The following is a 15,909-nucleotide window of genomic DNA, read 5'->3' as shown; positions in this document are numbered from 1 at the left end:
CATACTCTTGACTGCTTAAGATATTAAGCTCATTAACTACAGTTTATGGTAAATCCAGCTTGCTCCAGGAATGACATCCAATATGGGAAAACAAGTAGAGCGAGCCTAATCGTCAGAGTTTTTTTTTTTTTTTAACTCTTGTTGTTAAGATCAGGACTGTTAACCTTGGACTTTGTTAAAAGCTTTTTTTTTAATTCCCAATGAAGTAATCTAAATGATAAGCATTTAAAAAAAAAAAAAAAAAACTAATTTCCAACAATTATTTGCTTTTTCCATTTCAGATGCATGTCCTTACAGTACTGTGTAATAATCCACAGTGCTCAACATCTGCTTCTCTGTACTTGGTCACATTAGCTCTTACTGTGCTTAATACAGACATTCCAATACTCCAGATAATGCCTGCAACGATCAAAATTAGCTCTTGAACCTGTGGGTATGCAATGTTATTTTCCAGCTGCTTACTGGACAGAATATTTCAAGTGGGTGGTGCTGTGAATGTGAAAGCTTTGACTGAAAGGAACAGCACACTGCCCTCTTACAATTAAAAAGGGAAGAGCCTCCTTTCAGACAAGTCACCAACTGCAAATAATACATAAATAAATAAAATGGGAGATTTATCACAAATCCCCAGAGCCATTACATGAAATGCCTTAAAGTTCCCATTCACTTCTATACCCTTCTCTAGCAAAACCTGGAATCATTGACAGGCACTGAGAATAAGGATATTTGTGGCGATTGCCCTGGTCAAGGTATAAAAAGAACTGTAATGGAAGAGAGAAGACAACAATAATATGCATGTAGTAAAATGCTGCCCTGTAAATAAGGAATAACAATAAGGAATTGTCTTTGCAATGACCCCTGCAGTCTTTTACCACTGAATAAATCTGTGACCTTCACAACACAAAAGATCCAGTTCAATAAGTCTTTTGCGACCTTGCAAAATCTGTTTTAAAACTAAAATTCTCACTGTTAATTTATCGTCTAAGCATTATGTCCAAGCTGCTTCTTTGTAGTTGTAAAACATTACCAGACTGACAGAAACAAAGCAGTACGAGTTGTGCAGTGTTGCTAAAGCCTAATAAATCAGGGCACAAATGGTCTTGCTGTTCAAAGGCTGGTGCCAAATAGGAAAAAGGCAAGTTACAAGGTAGTCTGAGTTAACAAAAAATTGCTACAACCATAACTGAATCCAACAATGTATTGCATTATATTGCCCCATTTTGGGTCACCTATTCATCAACTACAGTACAATAAAATATATTTTACGATGTGGTTGAGTAATTAATGTGTAATATAAGCAATGGGGAGCATTATTTTTTTTCAACAGGGTTTTGTATTTAGCCCATCACAAATTAGAAACAGATCACACTGAGCAATTCCATTGTGTTTTTAACTTTTGTAGATGCAGAATTGTTCACAAGGTGTGAAGCAAGTGTTATGTGATGCACTGATGTTACAGATTTGTATTCTGATTAGAAGGCTTGCTTACAGTGTGAGTAGTTTGCTCACAGCATCAACCTATTACACAGTCAGGCACTTTGCTAGTTACCATCCCACAATGCTCGCTGCACCTCAGTCCTGGCCCAAACAATCACTGCTGCCATTCTCTCCTGGTGCGCTCTCTAGTAGAGACTGTCAACTGCGCCAAATCCTGCCAAACTCAGTACTGTTTTTTTTATTTAACTTAATCTAGGCCAATTCAATAAGGAGAACAGCAGAGGAATGATGGATTTCTATGAACACTTTAGATCAGGCCTTATGTGTTTACGTAGCTGGTTTTTGCTGCACAGGTTTAACAGTGCTAGGCAACGGCGTCAGTTGGCAGATCACACAAGATAAACTAGCCAGCCTGAAATTATTTGAACACCAATTTGTCATGGCACATTTTCTGTAAACTCTGACAGAACATAGGTCCATTTCACTATTCTGATTTAACAATAACATTACCATGCAAGACTTCCAAAATAAGTTTGCCCAGACATAACCATTTCAACAGCATGGAATATATGCTTTATCTTGCATTTTGGCTTTGTGTCGAACATAATCACAAAACAGATGAACAATGAATCCATTTTTTGTAAACATGGTTACTTGGGAGAGTTACGGGCTTGTGTAATTGCAATAACTTGAAGTGTTTAACGATGTCAAACCATTGGAGATCTTTTTTCTGCTTTTGTACTTTTAAATTCTAAACAGCATTTCCAAAATACTGTTGGGTTATTTTAAAGGAAAGCTGTGTTTAGTTTGGCCTCCTCTGTATGTTTGAGTAATTTAAACCATTGTTGTAAGCTAAGCATACTGGAGTGGCCCATGGGCTACACCTAAATTAGAAAAATAAGCATCTAATGGGACCACATCATCTAAGACATATCTGGATATAATTAAGGTTGATGAGACATTCTTTATGAAGTTGGAGATACATATGATTTCCCCCAAAATACCATGCTCTTAAGAACCCTGTGTTCAACTCATAAAAAGAGCAATGTGTGGCACTAAAACTTAGGACCTGAAAGCTTCTTCTGCTGAAAACACTATGAAATATTCACGCATGCAAAATACAAGCATCTTAACATTACCATTGTCCAAGTTATCCCTGCCATGGGTCATAACTTGTTGAAGGGTTCTATATATGTACTTGATTTGTGCACTGAAGCTAATACAACTGTTAAACAAATCAGCCAAAGTGAAAGTCCAGAGTTGCCATATGTACAGTATCCACCTTCTGTATGTTCTTCAACAAAGTTTAATTGGCATACAAGAAGATATTTGTAAACATTGCAGGCAGTTTTCGAAATGTTCGAGATGCTGGGAATGCTACTGTATTCATCGGGTGGCGTGTTTCTTGCTAAGCGCATGTTACCTGTTTGTGGGGGTAAACATTAATGTGGCACTTGATACATTCCTGTCCCATGTTGGCCCAGGAGTTTCCACTCATCCACTTCCTCTTGCACTTAGGGCATTTGTACTCTCCAAAGCAACGCTTCTTCCCTTGATATGGAGTTAGGCCTTCTCCCTTTGGGCGTGCCTGGAAAGTAACAGGACAATGAATACTTAGTTCTTCCATTCTAAATTCTAATAGTTCATGTAGCTACAGGTTCTGTCTCTCACACACACACACAAAAACACCCTACATTTTTCCATACATTATAATGACAAACCATAATTTAAGCACTGATCTAGCACAGTGATCTAGGGCAGGTGCACAGACTAAAAAATATATCTGGTAACATACAACCTTTTTGTTGTGATTCAACACAATTATTAGGGGTTTAAAATACAGTAAATAGCCCCATTAGTCGAAACACATTAAATTGTGACATGAATGTGCCCAAATTACAATCTCAAAATTACAAGTATGAAAAGAGTTTATCTGATTATGTCAACATGTAGTCTTCATAAAAGCACGACCGTGAGTTTTCACAAAAACAAACTACATTTCCTTACTTTCAAAAATAAGGAAAGTCATGGCTTTTGTTTTCACAGTGAGAAATGATATATTTTCAATCTAAAGTCATCAATTTAGACTTGGTGCCTTGAGGCTCAAGTTAATCCTTATGGTCCTTGCTGGAGGTATGTCTACAAAACCAAGCAAGTTTCTGATTACTGTACACACACCAAAGAAAAAGGATGCATGGATTTTATAGCTCTGCTATAAAACACACAGGTACAGCTATGGCCAAAAGTTTTGCATCACCCTACCAAATTGACTATTTTTGCTTCATAAAGTCGAAATGAAACCTGCTGAATAATGTTACGCTAACATATTGAATTATATACCGCTTTGTAGTTTTCCATATACTTAATGAAAAACTGACAAAAATTGAAAAATGTGACATTGCGATATCATTTTGTAGTTTATTTGATCACATGCTGTTAAATAAAAGATCTAAATTATGTTCAATCCTAAAATTATAGGTGATACAAAACCTTTGGCCATAGCTGTACATGTGGTTTCCATTTAACCCATTCCCTTTAGTATTCACTTTATTAAAAGCAACTTAGTGAAAAATACCTTGCAGCCATCTTGCTTTGATCAACCACATTGGGTCCATTTATGATAAGAGGTTTTCCGTTTCTGCTTCTACATTTTATAGCTTCTGGGATCCCAGCATGTCAAATGAAATCTAGATAATACTGTGTACAGTACTTGATTGTTGCTTTAGTAATGACAGGATTGTTCTTGTTCTTGTGTAAAAGACTGTGTTCTTGTTCTCTGGTTTATGCTTGTAGACTAAAAAAATATACAAATTATAATTACAAAATGCAAAAAGAGATTGTGTCCAGTGTTTTCATTGATTTATAATCAGAATAATACCAGTTCAGCCTTATTACTGCCAAAAAATGGCCCCTAATCTCTTGAATTGCCCTCAATAGCTTGAAAATTGTTTTTAAAACTATAACAGGAAATAACAAAACTGTAAGTAATGAGTTCAATTTAAACACAATATTCAGTGTAGTAAATTAGAATTCACTGGAAGAATATACTGTGCTCCCTGTATTCTTCTGTGCTTGCTAATATACAGTACATACTGTTACCTGGTTTATCTGAAATGTGTACATCACATGATTAAGTAATGTACAGTATTTGCCTCACAGGCCCACTAGAGGGCAACAAGAAGTTCAACTTTGATCAACATTATGAAATCAGAAAACTCTTACTAGAAAAAATTGTGAAATTACAGTAATACTACTAGTAGAACTAAATTGCACAATGTTACTTCAATAATGTGTTACCTGAGTGGAAAGAACGATTGTGTGGTGAGAGGGCAGCTGGAACTGACTAGACATTAGTAAAGCAGCAGGAAATAGTAGGTACTATGCTAATCTGCCTATTATTAGGACTTGGAGAGAGATACAGGGCCTATTTGTAAATATGTCCCATTCTCTCTTGATAATCCAAATGATTCTTAAATAGTGTAGAAAATGTACTTGTAGAATATCATATAGAGTCTGAAAGACTGAGTCTAGGATTGACTGTTTTTGTTTTTCATGTATTTTTATGCAGGCTCACAGCTCTGGCTGCGCAAATAAAATAAATATATTCTGTATTCAGCTGTAACACCTATTAATTTGCTTGAGCCTTTCAAAACTACTGTAGTCATAATAAAAGATTACAGAACCAAAAACGCTGCTATCTGGTGATACTAGATCCTTATCGGTCACCACATCCAATGTAGCGGAAAATATCTTCAACACCCAAGCCTCTCATGGGACTCTGCTGCTAAATAATTCTCCTCCTTCCAAGATACATCCAAGCATTTGGCAGTTTTTATTTGAACTAAGAACTCTGAATTCTGAATTCTGAGTCTTTGACTAAAGATGCACATGATGGTTTGTATACAACAGTAAGCACTTACTTTTGAATACAGTCCTAAATGGGTTACTGACTTTGAGTTTTGTAAGCACTATTTATGCAGTCAACCAAACAAATGTTGAAAATCCCACTATGGCAGTATCAGGGTTCAGAATATCACTACTAATGTTACTGTTAGGAAGTAAACTCATCACTTTTAATTTTAGTTACTCTCTGGCTCTCTTACTCTCTTCAACAATGGGACTTTTAGATGAAATGAACCAGAGCACACACTGTGAACTCATCATTGTAATGAATTTGCCTATCAATAACTTGGTGTAGTGTATTCAGAATGTGGACAGCTACTGGTAGGAAATCCATTCAGTCTCTCCGAACACTCTTTCAAAACCAACAGAGCAGTTACCAGTTTTGGCATAACTCTTTATTTCAGGCAGAAAACTGTTAAAACCATAAGCAAATCAAGACTAGGTAGTTTTGTTTCACACCGCAGGAATAAATCAAAATCTTTCAAACTCACTAATTAGTCAATTATTGAATGTGCCAACAGTTCAAATTGGCATATTACTGTAATAAACACACTATCCTTTTCAGTAGCAGGACATACAAGCCAGTAAAAAAGTGGGTTTCAATGGAAGGACTTGATCTCCTCTTTGCTGAATCTTTTTTTCAAGCGATCCTCTTTGTGTATGGTACAGATGCGCATTCCCGAAGGCAGCTGAACACCAACACTTTGAATCTCACACAAACAAGGCTGTTGTTTTCTCAGTTGGTAGCAGGCCTGAAAAACATTACATCAGAATTCCAGTGCACTGCCCTAAGGTTCTGATTGTATAAAAGGGCCAGTGTTGAATAAAATCTATCTCTGTTGCTAACAAGTTCATAAAGGCAGTGCCTTAGCTTTCTGACCACAGCCAGACACTCTGAATCTTAATGAAATATTTAATAGCTCTGCAAATTTACAGAAGTTCCTTAGAAACCCACACTGCTCAAAGAAAATCTAAATATACACTTTTCTAATAACTGATGCTCCCACAGATTTCTTCTTTTTTATTTTTTAATTAAATCAATATGAAGAGCTATGGATCTGATGAGGATACTGTAGTACAATGCAAAGTCTATTAATTACAATACATGATTTCAAAAAAGTTTTACAATCAGAAAGAGATTAGCATCTCCCTGTCCCTGGGATAAGATACAATTTGCAATCAGGCTATTCATTTTTGCAACATGCTAAAAATACAGTAATTAATAATAAAATATGCAAACCAATATAAACTACTCAGGGTTACAAAATGATAAATAAATCATGTGAATCCACACAGTATGTGCAAATCAATAAAGCAATTGTATTAATCTTATTCAAAATAATGTTATCTTGAGTAGCCACCAATAGCCATATGTAGTCTTACATGTTTCCTGCAGTCCTGTACCAGATTAATGAGATAAGAGTACTGAAGATTACATTGCATTTGATATACTGTTTAGTATCCCTGCATTAGACAAGTACTCTAAACAAAATTCACAGAACATTAAATACAGCAGTAAAAGTGACAAGGTTTGATGTTTAATCGGATTATAGAGTTCCCCAGCTCAGAAAATGATGACTAATAATAAACAGGATCCATGGCAGTTAGCACTGTATCTTCAGTACTGTTTGCCAAGCAGTTACTGCTCTGAATAATGTGCAGAATCATTGATTATCTCTGCACACCAGCGTTTCAGAGCATAGATGAGGCCAGCTGTCTTGCTGAGACCACTAGACTGTTTCTAGTTGGCAACTACAGTGCCTTGTTTCCATAAGCACATCACCATTACAGGGTCTGAACTGGCTCTACTGTTGCACATGAAGCATAAGCGAGAAACTATATATCAGTATAAAGTTATAAAAGTTTGGCGTTTTAGAACCTGTTTAATGTTTTCTGCGGCCTACAATCCAATCTGCAACGTGATGTTATACAAAGAATTTCTTTACTGTATAATGTTTTTGTAAAAGTCCCATGTATAAATGCCACCCACTACCTGTTCTAAATGGGAATGTTCAAACTATATGACTCAGATATGAAAATATGAATGAGGATGTGCTGTAAGTGCTTGACACAAAGAAACAAGACAATGGGGGGGACAACTTTAAAACCAGGAATAATATTCAGCAGAAAACTGGTTAAAGTATTTTACTGCTTGACAAGTCCTCAAACTGTAAATCTTTTTTTTTTCTAAATGAGAAAATGACCATTAGAATTTGAAATCAACCCCCTCCCTCCATCTGTGCTCCCCTGGGGAAAATAATGGAGGCCCAGGCCATGCTGAGTTACCAATGGGCTAGGCCTCTGTTCTGCAGGATGAATACCACAGCAACACAGTCATCTATCCCAGCTGCAGCGGGCCCTCCAATCAAGTCATAACGGACTAGGGGGAGAGGAAATCAAAACCAGATGAACTCTATTCTGATATAATGCAAGAAAACAGCACGTCCATCATATTTTTTTTTTTTTTTTTAAATCAGTCTGCTTTAAATTAAGTCATATTGTAGAACAGAGGGGCTATAATAACAATGATCATGTGATTCACATATCATAATAGCAGGAAAACCAAATGACTCCCTAATAATCATCAGAAAGATTTGATCGAGTGAGAAAAGGCAGTCTAAGTTCACCTGTCAAATAAGTTTGTATTCACACCACTGTCTTGTCTATTGGTAATATTGAATTCCAGTGTAGCTTAATTAATTAAACAAGGGAACATACTATTAAATGAGAGCATTCTAACCATTATGTTCCCATATAAATGTTAAGCCCCGTTGATGTATTTAATGTCTTTGTAATCTAATAGTCTTCTTAGGTTCATGCATTTGTTTTTGCACACTGTCAATCTGATGCTGGCCCTTCCTGAAGTATTTAGAATAAATAATAAAATAAAAGGTTTATTATAGGCCATATGTCTTTTTCCATAGGTTGCAGCCATGTAGTATTAAAGCTTTTTGAACATATGGCTATTGAAGTACAGTAGAAGTACAAAATTTCTCTAAACACAAGCATGTAATGCATTCCGTATTCTACATGAAACCATTTGTACACAGAGCCTCTGGACTTCATCTGCAGTAGCAACCAATCCCTGCTAGGGGACATTCTCTTAAAAACAGACAGTACAGCCATGTTGGCTGGGATTCACAATCACTGCATGTCACTTCCTCATCCTGGTGCAACAGCAAACACCCAGCTGCACAGCACAGTACAGGCAGACTAAATGTGTTCTTCCTGCTGAAGGAAGTTATCTCTCACCCTGCATGCACCCACATTAGGTGAAAGTGCCATAAAACAGACGTCTTCCTATTGCCCTTAATATACATGTTGATGTTTGTACTACACATATAATATCTAGCTGAAGTAAAATTTACAAGTGCAGTATCAAAGGAGAACAGACAAATAAATACTGTATAGGCTTTAAACAAGGTTTTTAAGCACACTGCGTTCACACTTTGTATTCCTTGTGGGAATTCTGGCTAGCTGTATAGTGAGGAAACACATGCACATACAGACACACATTTCTGAGATTTGGAAACTTTTCATAACTTTAGGGTGGAGTTTAGGTTTCAATCCTTTTATCAATGTTTGTGCTCTAACTCTTGCTTGGCCTTTGAATTCTGTGATTCATAGGGATCCATCATACTAGCATACTTATAGTTATAGTATAAAGATCTTGTGTAGAGCTATAGAAGCCTTACTTCCATCACAATACTGTAAAAAATATCTGTGTTAAGCACTTTTATGATTGGCGCATTCAGTTCATTTATGCTGTACAAGCTTAAATTCCAGGAAACATAAGGTGGAAAGTTGCACAGTACATTCAAGAGTAAGTAGCAGGGTTGTATAATAATGTACCTGTCATTTCTCTTTTCATTGTTAACATCCTGACAACTTTTTACTTATAACTTGAAAATATGTTTCAAAGCTCTTTTCAAAATAGCCGCTCTAGTGCACTGGGGTTTGAGATCTGTCCTCTAAATCACTGCAGGAAGAGCGATTTAAATATATATATATATATATATATATATATATATATATATATATATATATATATATATATATAACAAGTGCTCTGGCTTTTCTGTTCCGTACCACATCATGGATCGTTATTGCTGTGTTACCTGTTTGACAATGTGGGCCATTATCCTTACACTCGCAGTGCACTAGGGCAGCCATTTTAAAAAGAGCTTTGAAGCAGGCTTTAAAGTTATAAGTGTAAAAAGTTGTCAGGATGTTAACTATGAAAAGAAAAATTACATGTACATTATTTAAACAGTTGTAGCAACACACAGGGATTGTTCAGAACCCCGCTACTTACTCTTGAATGTACTGTAGCTAAAGAGAACAAATTAGGGGCACGCAACATCCCATCTAATTCATTTAAACTGTCACTTATAGGTTATACACAAGTACAGCGAGTTTCACCCAGTTGGCTACATTACATATTGAGCCCACAGTTGAGCGAAGGTTACTAAAATGAGGGTCAGGACTGAATGAACATGAAGACTGAACAATGCTCACACAGCAAGAGCCGACTGAGAGGCACTGGTGCAGTGATCTGAGGAAGTCTTTACTATAGAAACACATGTCTGAAGTGTCTAAGTGCATAGGATTCTTTAGCCTTAAATTACAGGAATGTATGACAATATAAAAATAAGTTAATTGTAGATAATCAACCACAATTCAAATATATGTTTGGGTATTTAATCCCAATCAGACACCTTGTCAACAAAAAATCTTGGCATCCCTGAATTGTCCCCTCTTTATAAAAAAAAGTCAAAAGATTTTACTAAACAGGATGTCCCACAAATCTGGTGTTGTATACACTGCAGTGTCACAGCAAACATCATCTACCAATAGATAAACTACTGGGTGGTATATTTATTCTTCATTTACCCCAAGAAATTGTGTTCTCCAGTGGTGATTAGCTGAACCGTCGTATTTGTGTGTATGTATCAGGAAGGGCAAGAGGGAACTTGTTCACTGTTTCAACACCCATGTACTGGAACAGATCAGTATGTGTGGATTCTTAATGCTTTCACAACTAGAGAAGAGCTCTAGAGCCTTCTTGTTTTCTATTAAAAAGGAAAGGACATGGCTGTCACACGGCTGGCTGAGTGGTGCCGTCAGATCCAGGAAATGAATAACACATAGGACAGATGAGATGAAATGATGAAGGCACTTGCTTGCGCCGGTTTATTATAAATAAAAAAAGGTTTTAACAAAACACAGGACACGGCACTTATAAAGCAAAAATAAACAGACAAACAAAACGAACAGACACTAACACACAAGGACGAACACTAAACAAACAAGTACCGTGCTGGTCCTCCAGCACGACGTAGCAATTGATTATTCTAATTACTGATCTCCTCACTCTCTCCCGTTCTTTCGCCCTAAACACACAACCCCAAGTGAATGAAATGTGCATCTATATATACTGTTGTGCCGGGATTCAATTACTAATTAATTATTAACTTGAATCCCAGCACGTGAATTAATTATGTGCAACCTCGTGCTCACATATTAAATACTTTAAATGCACGTGAAGTGCAATCCCGTGCCTAAATACAATTATACATTTTAAATAACTCGTGCTGCACACACCCATTTATATGCCGTTCAGCCATCTCTATTCACCAACATTAACACACCACACACAACATACAACACAGAAATGCACACAGGGGCGGGGACATTGCCACAATGGCACAGAATGATATCACGGTCACAGGTCAAACGTGTTTAGTCTAAAAAAAACAACAACTTTTGAACGGCATGCTCTGGCATGTCAAATAATGCTTGCCAAGATAAAAGATGCCTTCCAGAACATGTTTTTGACCTTACACGATGAAATATTGTATATACCAATAACAATAATACAGTAGTATAAACATTAACTGCTTTTCATCTTATTGCATTTACTGGACAAGAACATAAAACAGATACAAAATCTGTTTAAAATTGTATTCAGTGCCAGCTACAGCAAAATGTTAGTATTTATTACTATAAAATGAAACTTAATTGGTTTAAAATTGCTCATTTAGAATGTATAATGCCAATGTACATGGGTTTTTCAAATTAAAAATCATGGTGCTGTAATGTATCCACAAAGTTAACAGCACCCATTTGTTTAACACATTTAGTCACACAACCTACTGTGTTAGGATTTACATTACCTCCAGATTTTACATTCTGAAAGGTCTTCTATTTAGCACAGAGTGATGTGATGATGTACCATTGCTCTCTACTACACTCACTATTTATTCTTTATCACAGTTCTAATTACTGTTCATTTCAGTTACTGTACATTTCCACAAAATGAACACACACAGAATATTATTTGTGTATTATTAGAAAAAATCCATGCTTTTTTTTGTCTCTAGGGATTTGTAGCCAATTGATACAAACATAGGAGGGGATTGTAGCCCTCTCTTTACAGGTGACAGTATAGAGTGTGGCTTCAGTACTGTGGGCTTCTCCAGGCACACTGGCCAGGCAAATAATACCCCTCAGTTTTTATTTGACCGGCCAAGTCCTTTATATGGGGTGAAATTTATTCAGTCTCCAGTGTCAATCAAACCTTTGCCTTTTTGTGATAACTGGACATGCCTTTATTCATACATAGACAGACTTTCTGAACGATATGATTTTGCAATGCACGCCAAATTAAACATGCTTGTGTAGATAGCTTTATAAATGGAGCATTATGTAGATGTTGGACTTTCTTGTATTTTTGTCCCAGTACAGCAGTGATTGGCTGAAGAACTGTCAGCTGATAGCTTCAACTCAAGAAAAACACTGTCACCCATCAGCTGTGTAGCTTTCTCTTTAGAATGGGTGCTTTTCAATCAGTTACATCCGCAGCAATGTGCGAAGACAAGTCCTGTGTTAGAGCTTTAGTCAGGTGCTGAAAATAACTCTTCTGTTCAATTACACATTCATCCTAACCAGACAGACTAAATGTAGCCAGTGTTTGGGGGTCCTCTGAGTCCTTTACAAGTGCAGCTGTCTCTTTTTGTGCATGGGCAGAAAAGAAAGCTGACAGGGGAAACAGGTGTGTTGTGAAATGAGAAATGTGGTTTCTGACAACGCCTGTGTGTTTTCAAACACAATCCTCTGTTTGACTGGGGCTACAAGGGCTAAAGGCCTTTCCTGTAACCCTGCAGTGCAACCTATCCAAGCCAAGTAGATGGGACACAAAATCCTTTCACTTAATTAATAAAGTTAAGGCCCAAATGTCAGCTTTATTCAGTTCTCACAATAGAATTGGTAAATCAGAAAAAAAAAAAACAATAAAAAGTACTAGGGTAGCTAGGAGACAGGAAGAGGGTTTCAGGAAAAGTCTTCAAATACTAAAAAAAAAAAATTCTGTGCTCTAAGGAACTGACATTTTCCTTGAAAAACTTCTGGTGCTAGAGGATAGCCAAAACCTAAAAGTATATTTTAAAAAAATACTATTACTGATAAGTGGCACATCCATTACAATGTTGTAAAATCAAGTATTATACATTCTATAATGCTTTGCATGAGAATCAATAATTACAGAATGTATGGTATTGTACATTTAAAAAACATAAGGATTTTATAGTCAAATGCTCTGTTTCTCACAACTGTCTCAACAGTCGTGCAAAAAGAGATGTACCCCACCAGTGCTACTGTTTCTATATAAACTTTCTAGCAGAATAATTCCATGTGATGGATTTCAGTCTAGCTGTTGAGCTATGGTAGGGTTAAGGACAGAAAGGGTAGATAAAGAAAGCAAGAGTGTATTCAAGCAATTATTCCACAGGCAGCGAGCTCATGAACTGCTCAAGAATACCACTATTCAAAAACTACTTGGTTCTAGAAGGACTACATGGCTCGCAGTCACAAACAGTGTCGATTGGTGGTTTCCATAATAATTTCCATACAGTGAACATTTAATAGTGGCACACAAAAGCATGTCACCATCAGATCAGTATAAGCTGATGGTGGCAATTTTAAACATGATCAGTCTGATGGAGGATGGTATGACAACACCACTGATTCCAGCCTAACCACCTAAATAAACTTTCTCTGTCATCTTGAAAAATGTATAAGTCAAAGACAATGTGCAACTTATCAGGGCAATCATTTGTAATTGTGTAGCTTTTAGTTAAATACCTCATATCAGCTAAAGTAGAAACAATTAATAGCTATTTTATCTCAGAAGTAACCAGGCACATCAAAAGCCAGTGGTCTTTTAAATCAGTTTTGAAACCAAACAAAGATTATTTTTTTTATTTTTTCTGGGTTATTATAAAAGAAAGCCATGTTTTCCAAGATAGCCCTGGACTGCTTCCTCGTTACTGGCAAAGGCCCCAGGAGATTGGCTGCTCCTTTTGCCAGCATCTGGAAACCATCAATGTAAACAATGGAGTCCTCGGAGCTGGAACCCCTACCTCAGCTCCTAAGAGACTTCAATCCAGGGAACATGAGAACACAAAGACCACTGGACACCATGTGGTCAATTACTCCAGACTAACAAACCTGAGCTCTTTCCTACTTTCTGTTTAGTTTGGCACAGCTGCTCAGTTTCACAGTGGACCCCAGCTGCTACAAAAGCTAAAAAAAAAAAAATTAAAAAAAAAGTCTTAACCTCTTCTCTACTAAACATTATCTTCCATCTCTATTAATTCACTGGCAGATCAAAACAAGTTCCTGGGGGGAAACCTTGAACCAATTAAAAACAATCTCCTAATTATCTAGAAATCAAAAAATAAAAGTGTTTCAAAAACTATCTACAATAAAAGAAAACAGATTATGCATGCATATTCGAATAAAGTACACTGGGCTGACTTCCAGGCCACATCTTGTTTCAATAGTCATAACCTTGAGGTGCTTGTTTCTATGGCCTTGGTACAGTATAATGGTCATTGTCACAACTAACTATGTTAAACATCTCTGTGCACCCATTCAGAGAGACAGTGACAAGTATTTTCTGTGTGCTCAGCTCCAAATTCAAACCTGGTAGCTTCCACAACTCCAACATACTTAGCATGTTCTCCGTATTAAATCAAAGTCATGGGGTTTTCCAATTTCTGAATATTAGACCTTTTTCCTTTTTGTCAAAGGAAGTGTTCATCGATTTTTGGCAAACATTCTTGACTCTGTAGATTAAAGTACAACCTACTGATCCAATTTCCAGGCACATCTACCCAAGTATTTGATATTAAATTGGCTTAACCTTGGATGGTTCATTCAGTCTAACTCAAAAGTCAAAATGTCAGAATTTAAAAGATTAACAACAAATCCTATGTACTATATGCAACAGCCACCACATAAATCCCAATTTGGAATGTGTCTGCAGTCAGGGTTCCTAAACTGTTATTAAATATATTCCAAAGCAGGTCCGACTGCATGTTACACTACGCACCATGACGTTTGTTACCTGGCATCAAGGAATAATCTTCAAACTTATTATTTTAAATATTCAAAACAGATTTTTTTTTTTGTTAATCACAGTTTTGCATCACCTTAATTCTCATCTAACATAGACTTAGCATACGTTTGAATTAATAACAGTCTTCACATACACAAAACCTTCTTTTACACGAAAGCTTAATTAAAGGTTTTACTATCAGTTTAGGTAGAATGAAATAGAAAGTGTCCCAAAAAGGGCAATACAAAAATAGATTTCTAACCTAAACCAATGCCCCTGTAGTGTGAAAGGTCATATTTTAGTGAGCCATGATTTAGGTAACTGACTGGTCAGGAGTCAAAGGTCAGGAGACGTCTGAGGGACACAGGAACACAGAGATCTGATTTAGGTACATATTAGCTTAACTGGATACTGGATAGGGGCATTAATCCAAACAGTGCCATTGAAATGGCTTTTTTTAACTTTAAAGGATACAAGTTTAAAACCTTTAAGCATATAAGTGTATTATTTATATATTATTCACAGTACATGCAGGTGAAGGAAAGGATGCTTAATTCATTATACTTTTATGATTATCATTTTGAACTTTCTGACAAAAGTGTTGTGTTACGTATCCTAAAGAAACACTGATATTTTCAATGTGAATAATACTTAAAATGTCTGTGTTTTGTTTTTTGTAATGTAAAATCAATTTCAGCAGCTGTATGACTGGAAAAAGTAACCTTCATCTGTGACTAGTTTTGGCCCGAGACACACCAAGCCCTGCTCACGCACCCTGTGGCCATGATGGTTGAATACAAGTATATATATATATATATATATATATATATATATATTTCTTTTTAAATACAGTATCAGATAAACTTCCCAGTGGTCAAACAGTGGCCACAGAATATTACATCACAAAGGGGAAATTGTCCAGCCAAAGAGGGTAAGGCTAAGGCTATAGGACATTGGATTGTGAGGTGCTAGATACAGAGATACAGTGATGAGGGAGTGAGGTAAAATCAACCAGAAAGACAAAGGTGCACTCTGTTTTCCCACATACAGTACTCTGCTAGTGGGACTGGTATTCCAAAATGACTTGGTCTCAAAAAATCATCAGCATGCAAAAAAAGTAACTGGAAATTATGGTCACTTTATTATTATTATTTGTTTATTTAGCAGAC

At 36.4% G+C, this 15,909-nt stretch overlaps 1 protein-coding gene across 1 annotated transcript in view; it reads right to left on the bottom strand.

The window, feature by feature from the left end:
* The window catches only part of LOC117415250 (zinc finger CCHC domain-containing protein 24), a 63,776-nt gene that overhangs the window by 7,588 nt on the left and 40,279 nt on the right, over window positions 1-15,909 (bottom strand). Inside the window, exon 3 of the mRNA XM_034025347.3 lies at window positions 2,861-3,025. Within this exon, the coding sequence (XP_033881238.1) occupies window positions 2,861-3,025 (165 nt within the window). The remainder of the gene's footprint in view (window positions 1-2,860; window positions 3,026-15,909) is intronic.

This window comes from Acipenser ruthenus, chromosome 7 (assembly GCF_902713425.1).
Source record: "Acipenser ruthenus chromosome 7, fAciRut3.2 maternal haplotype, whole genome shotgun sequence".
Classification (NCBI taxonomy): Eukaryota; Metazoa; Chordata; class Actinopteri; order Acipenseriformes; family Acipenseridae; genus Acipenser; species Acipenser ruthenus.
Note: the sequence above shows the minus strand (reverse complement) of the source record. Positions and strands in the feature narration are given on the sequence as shown.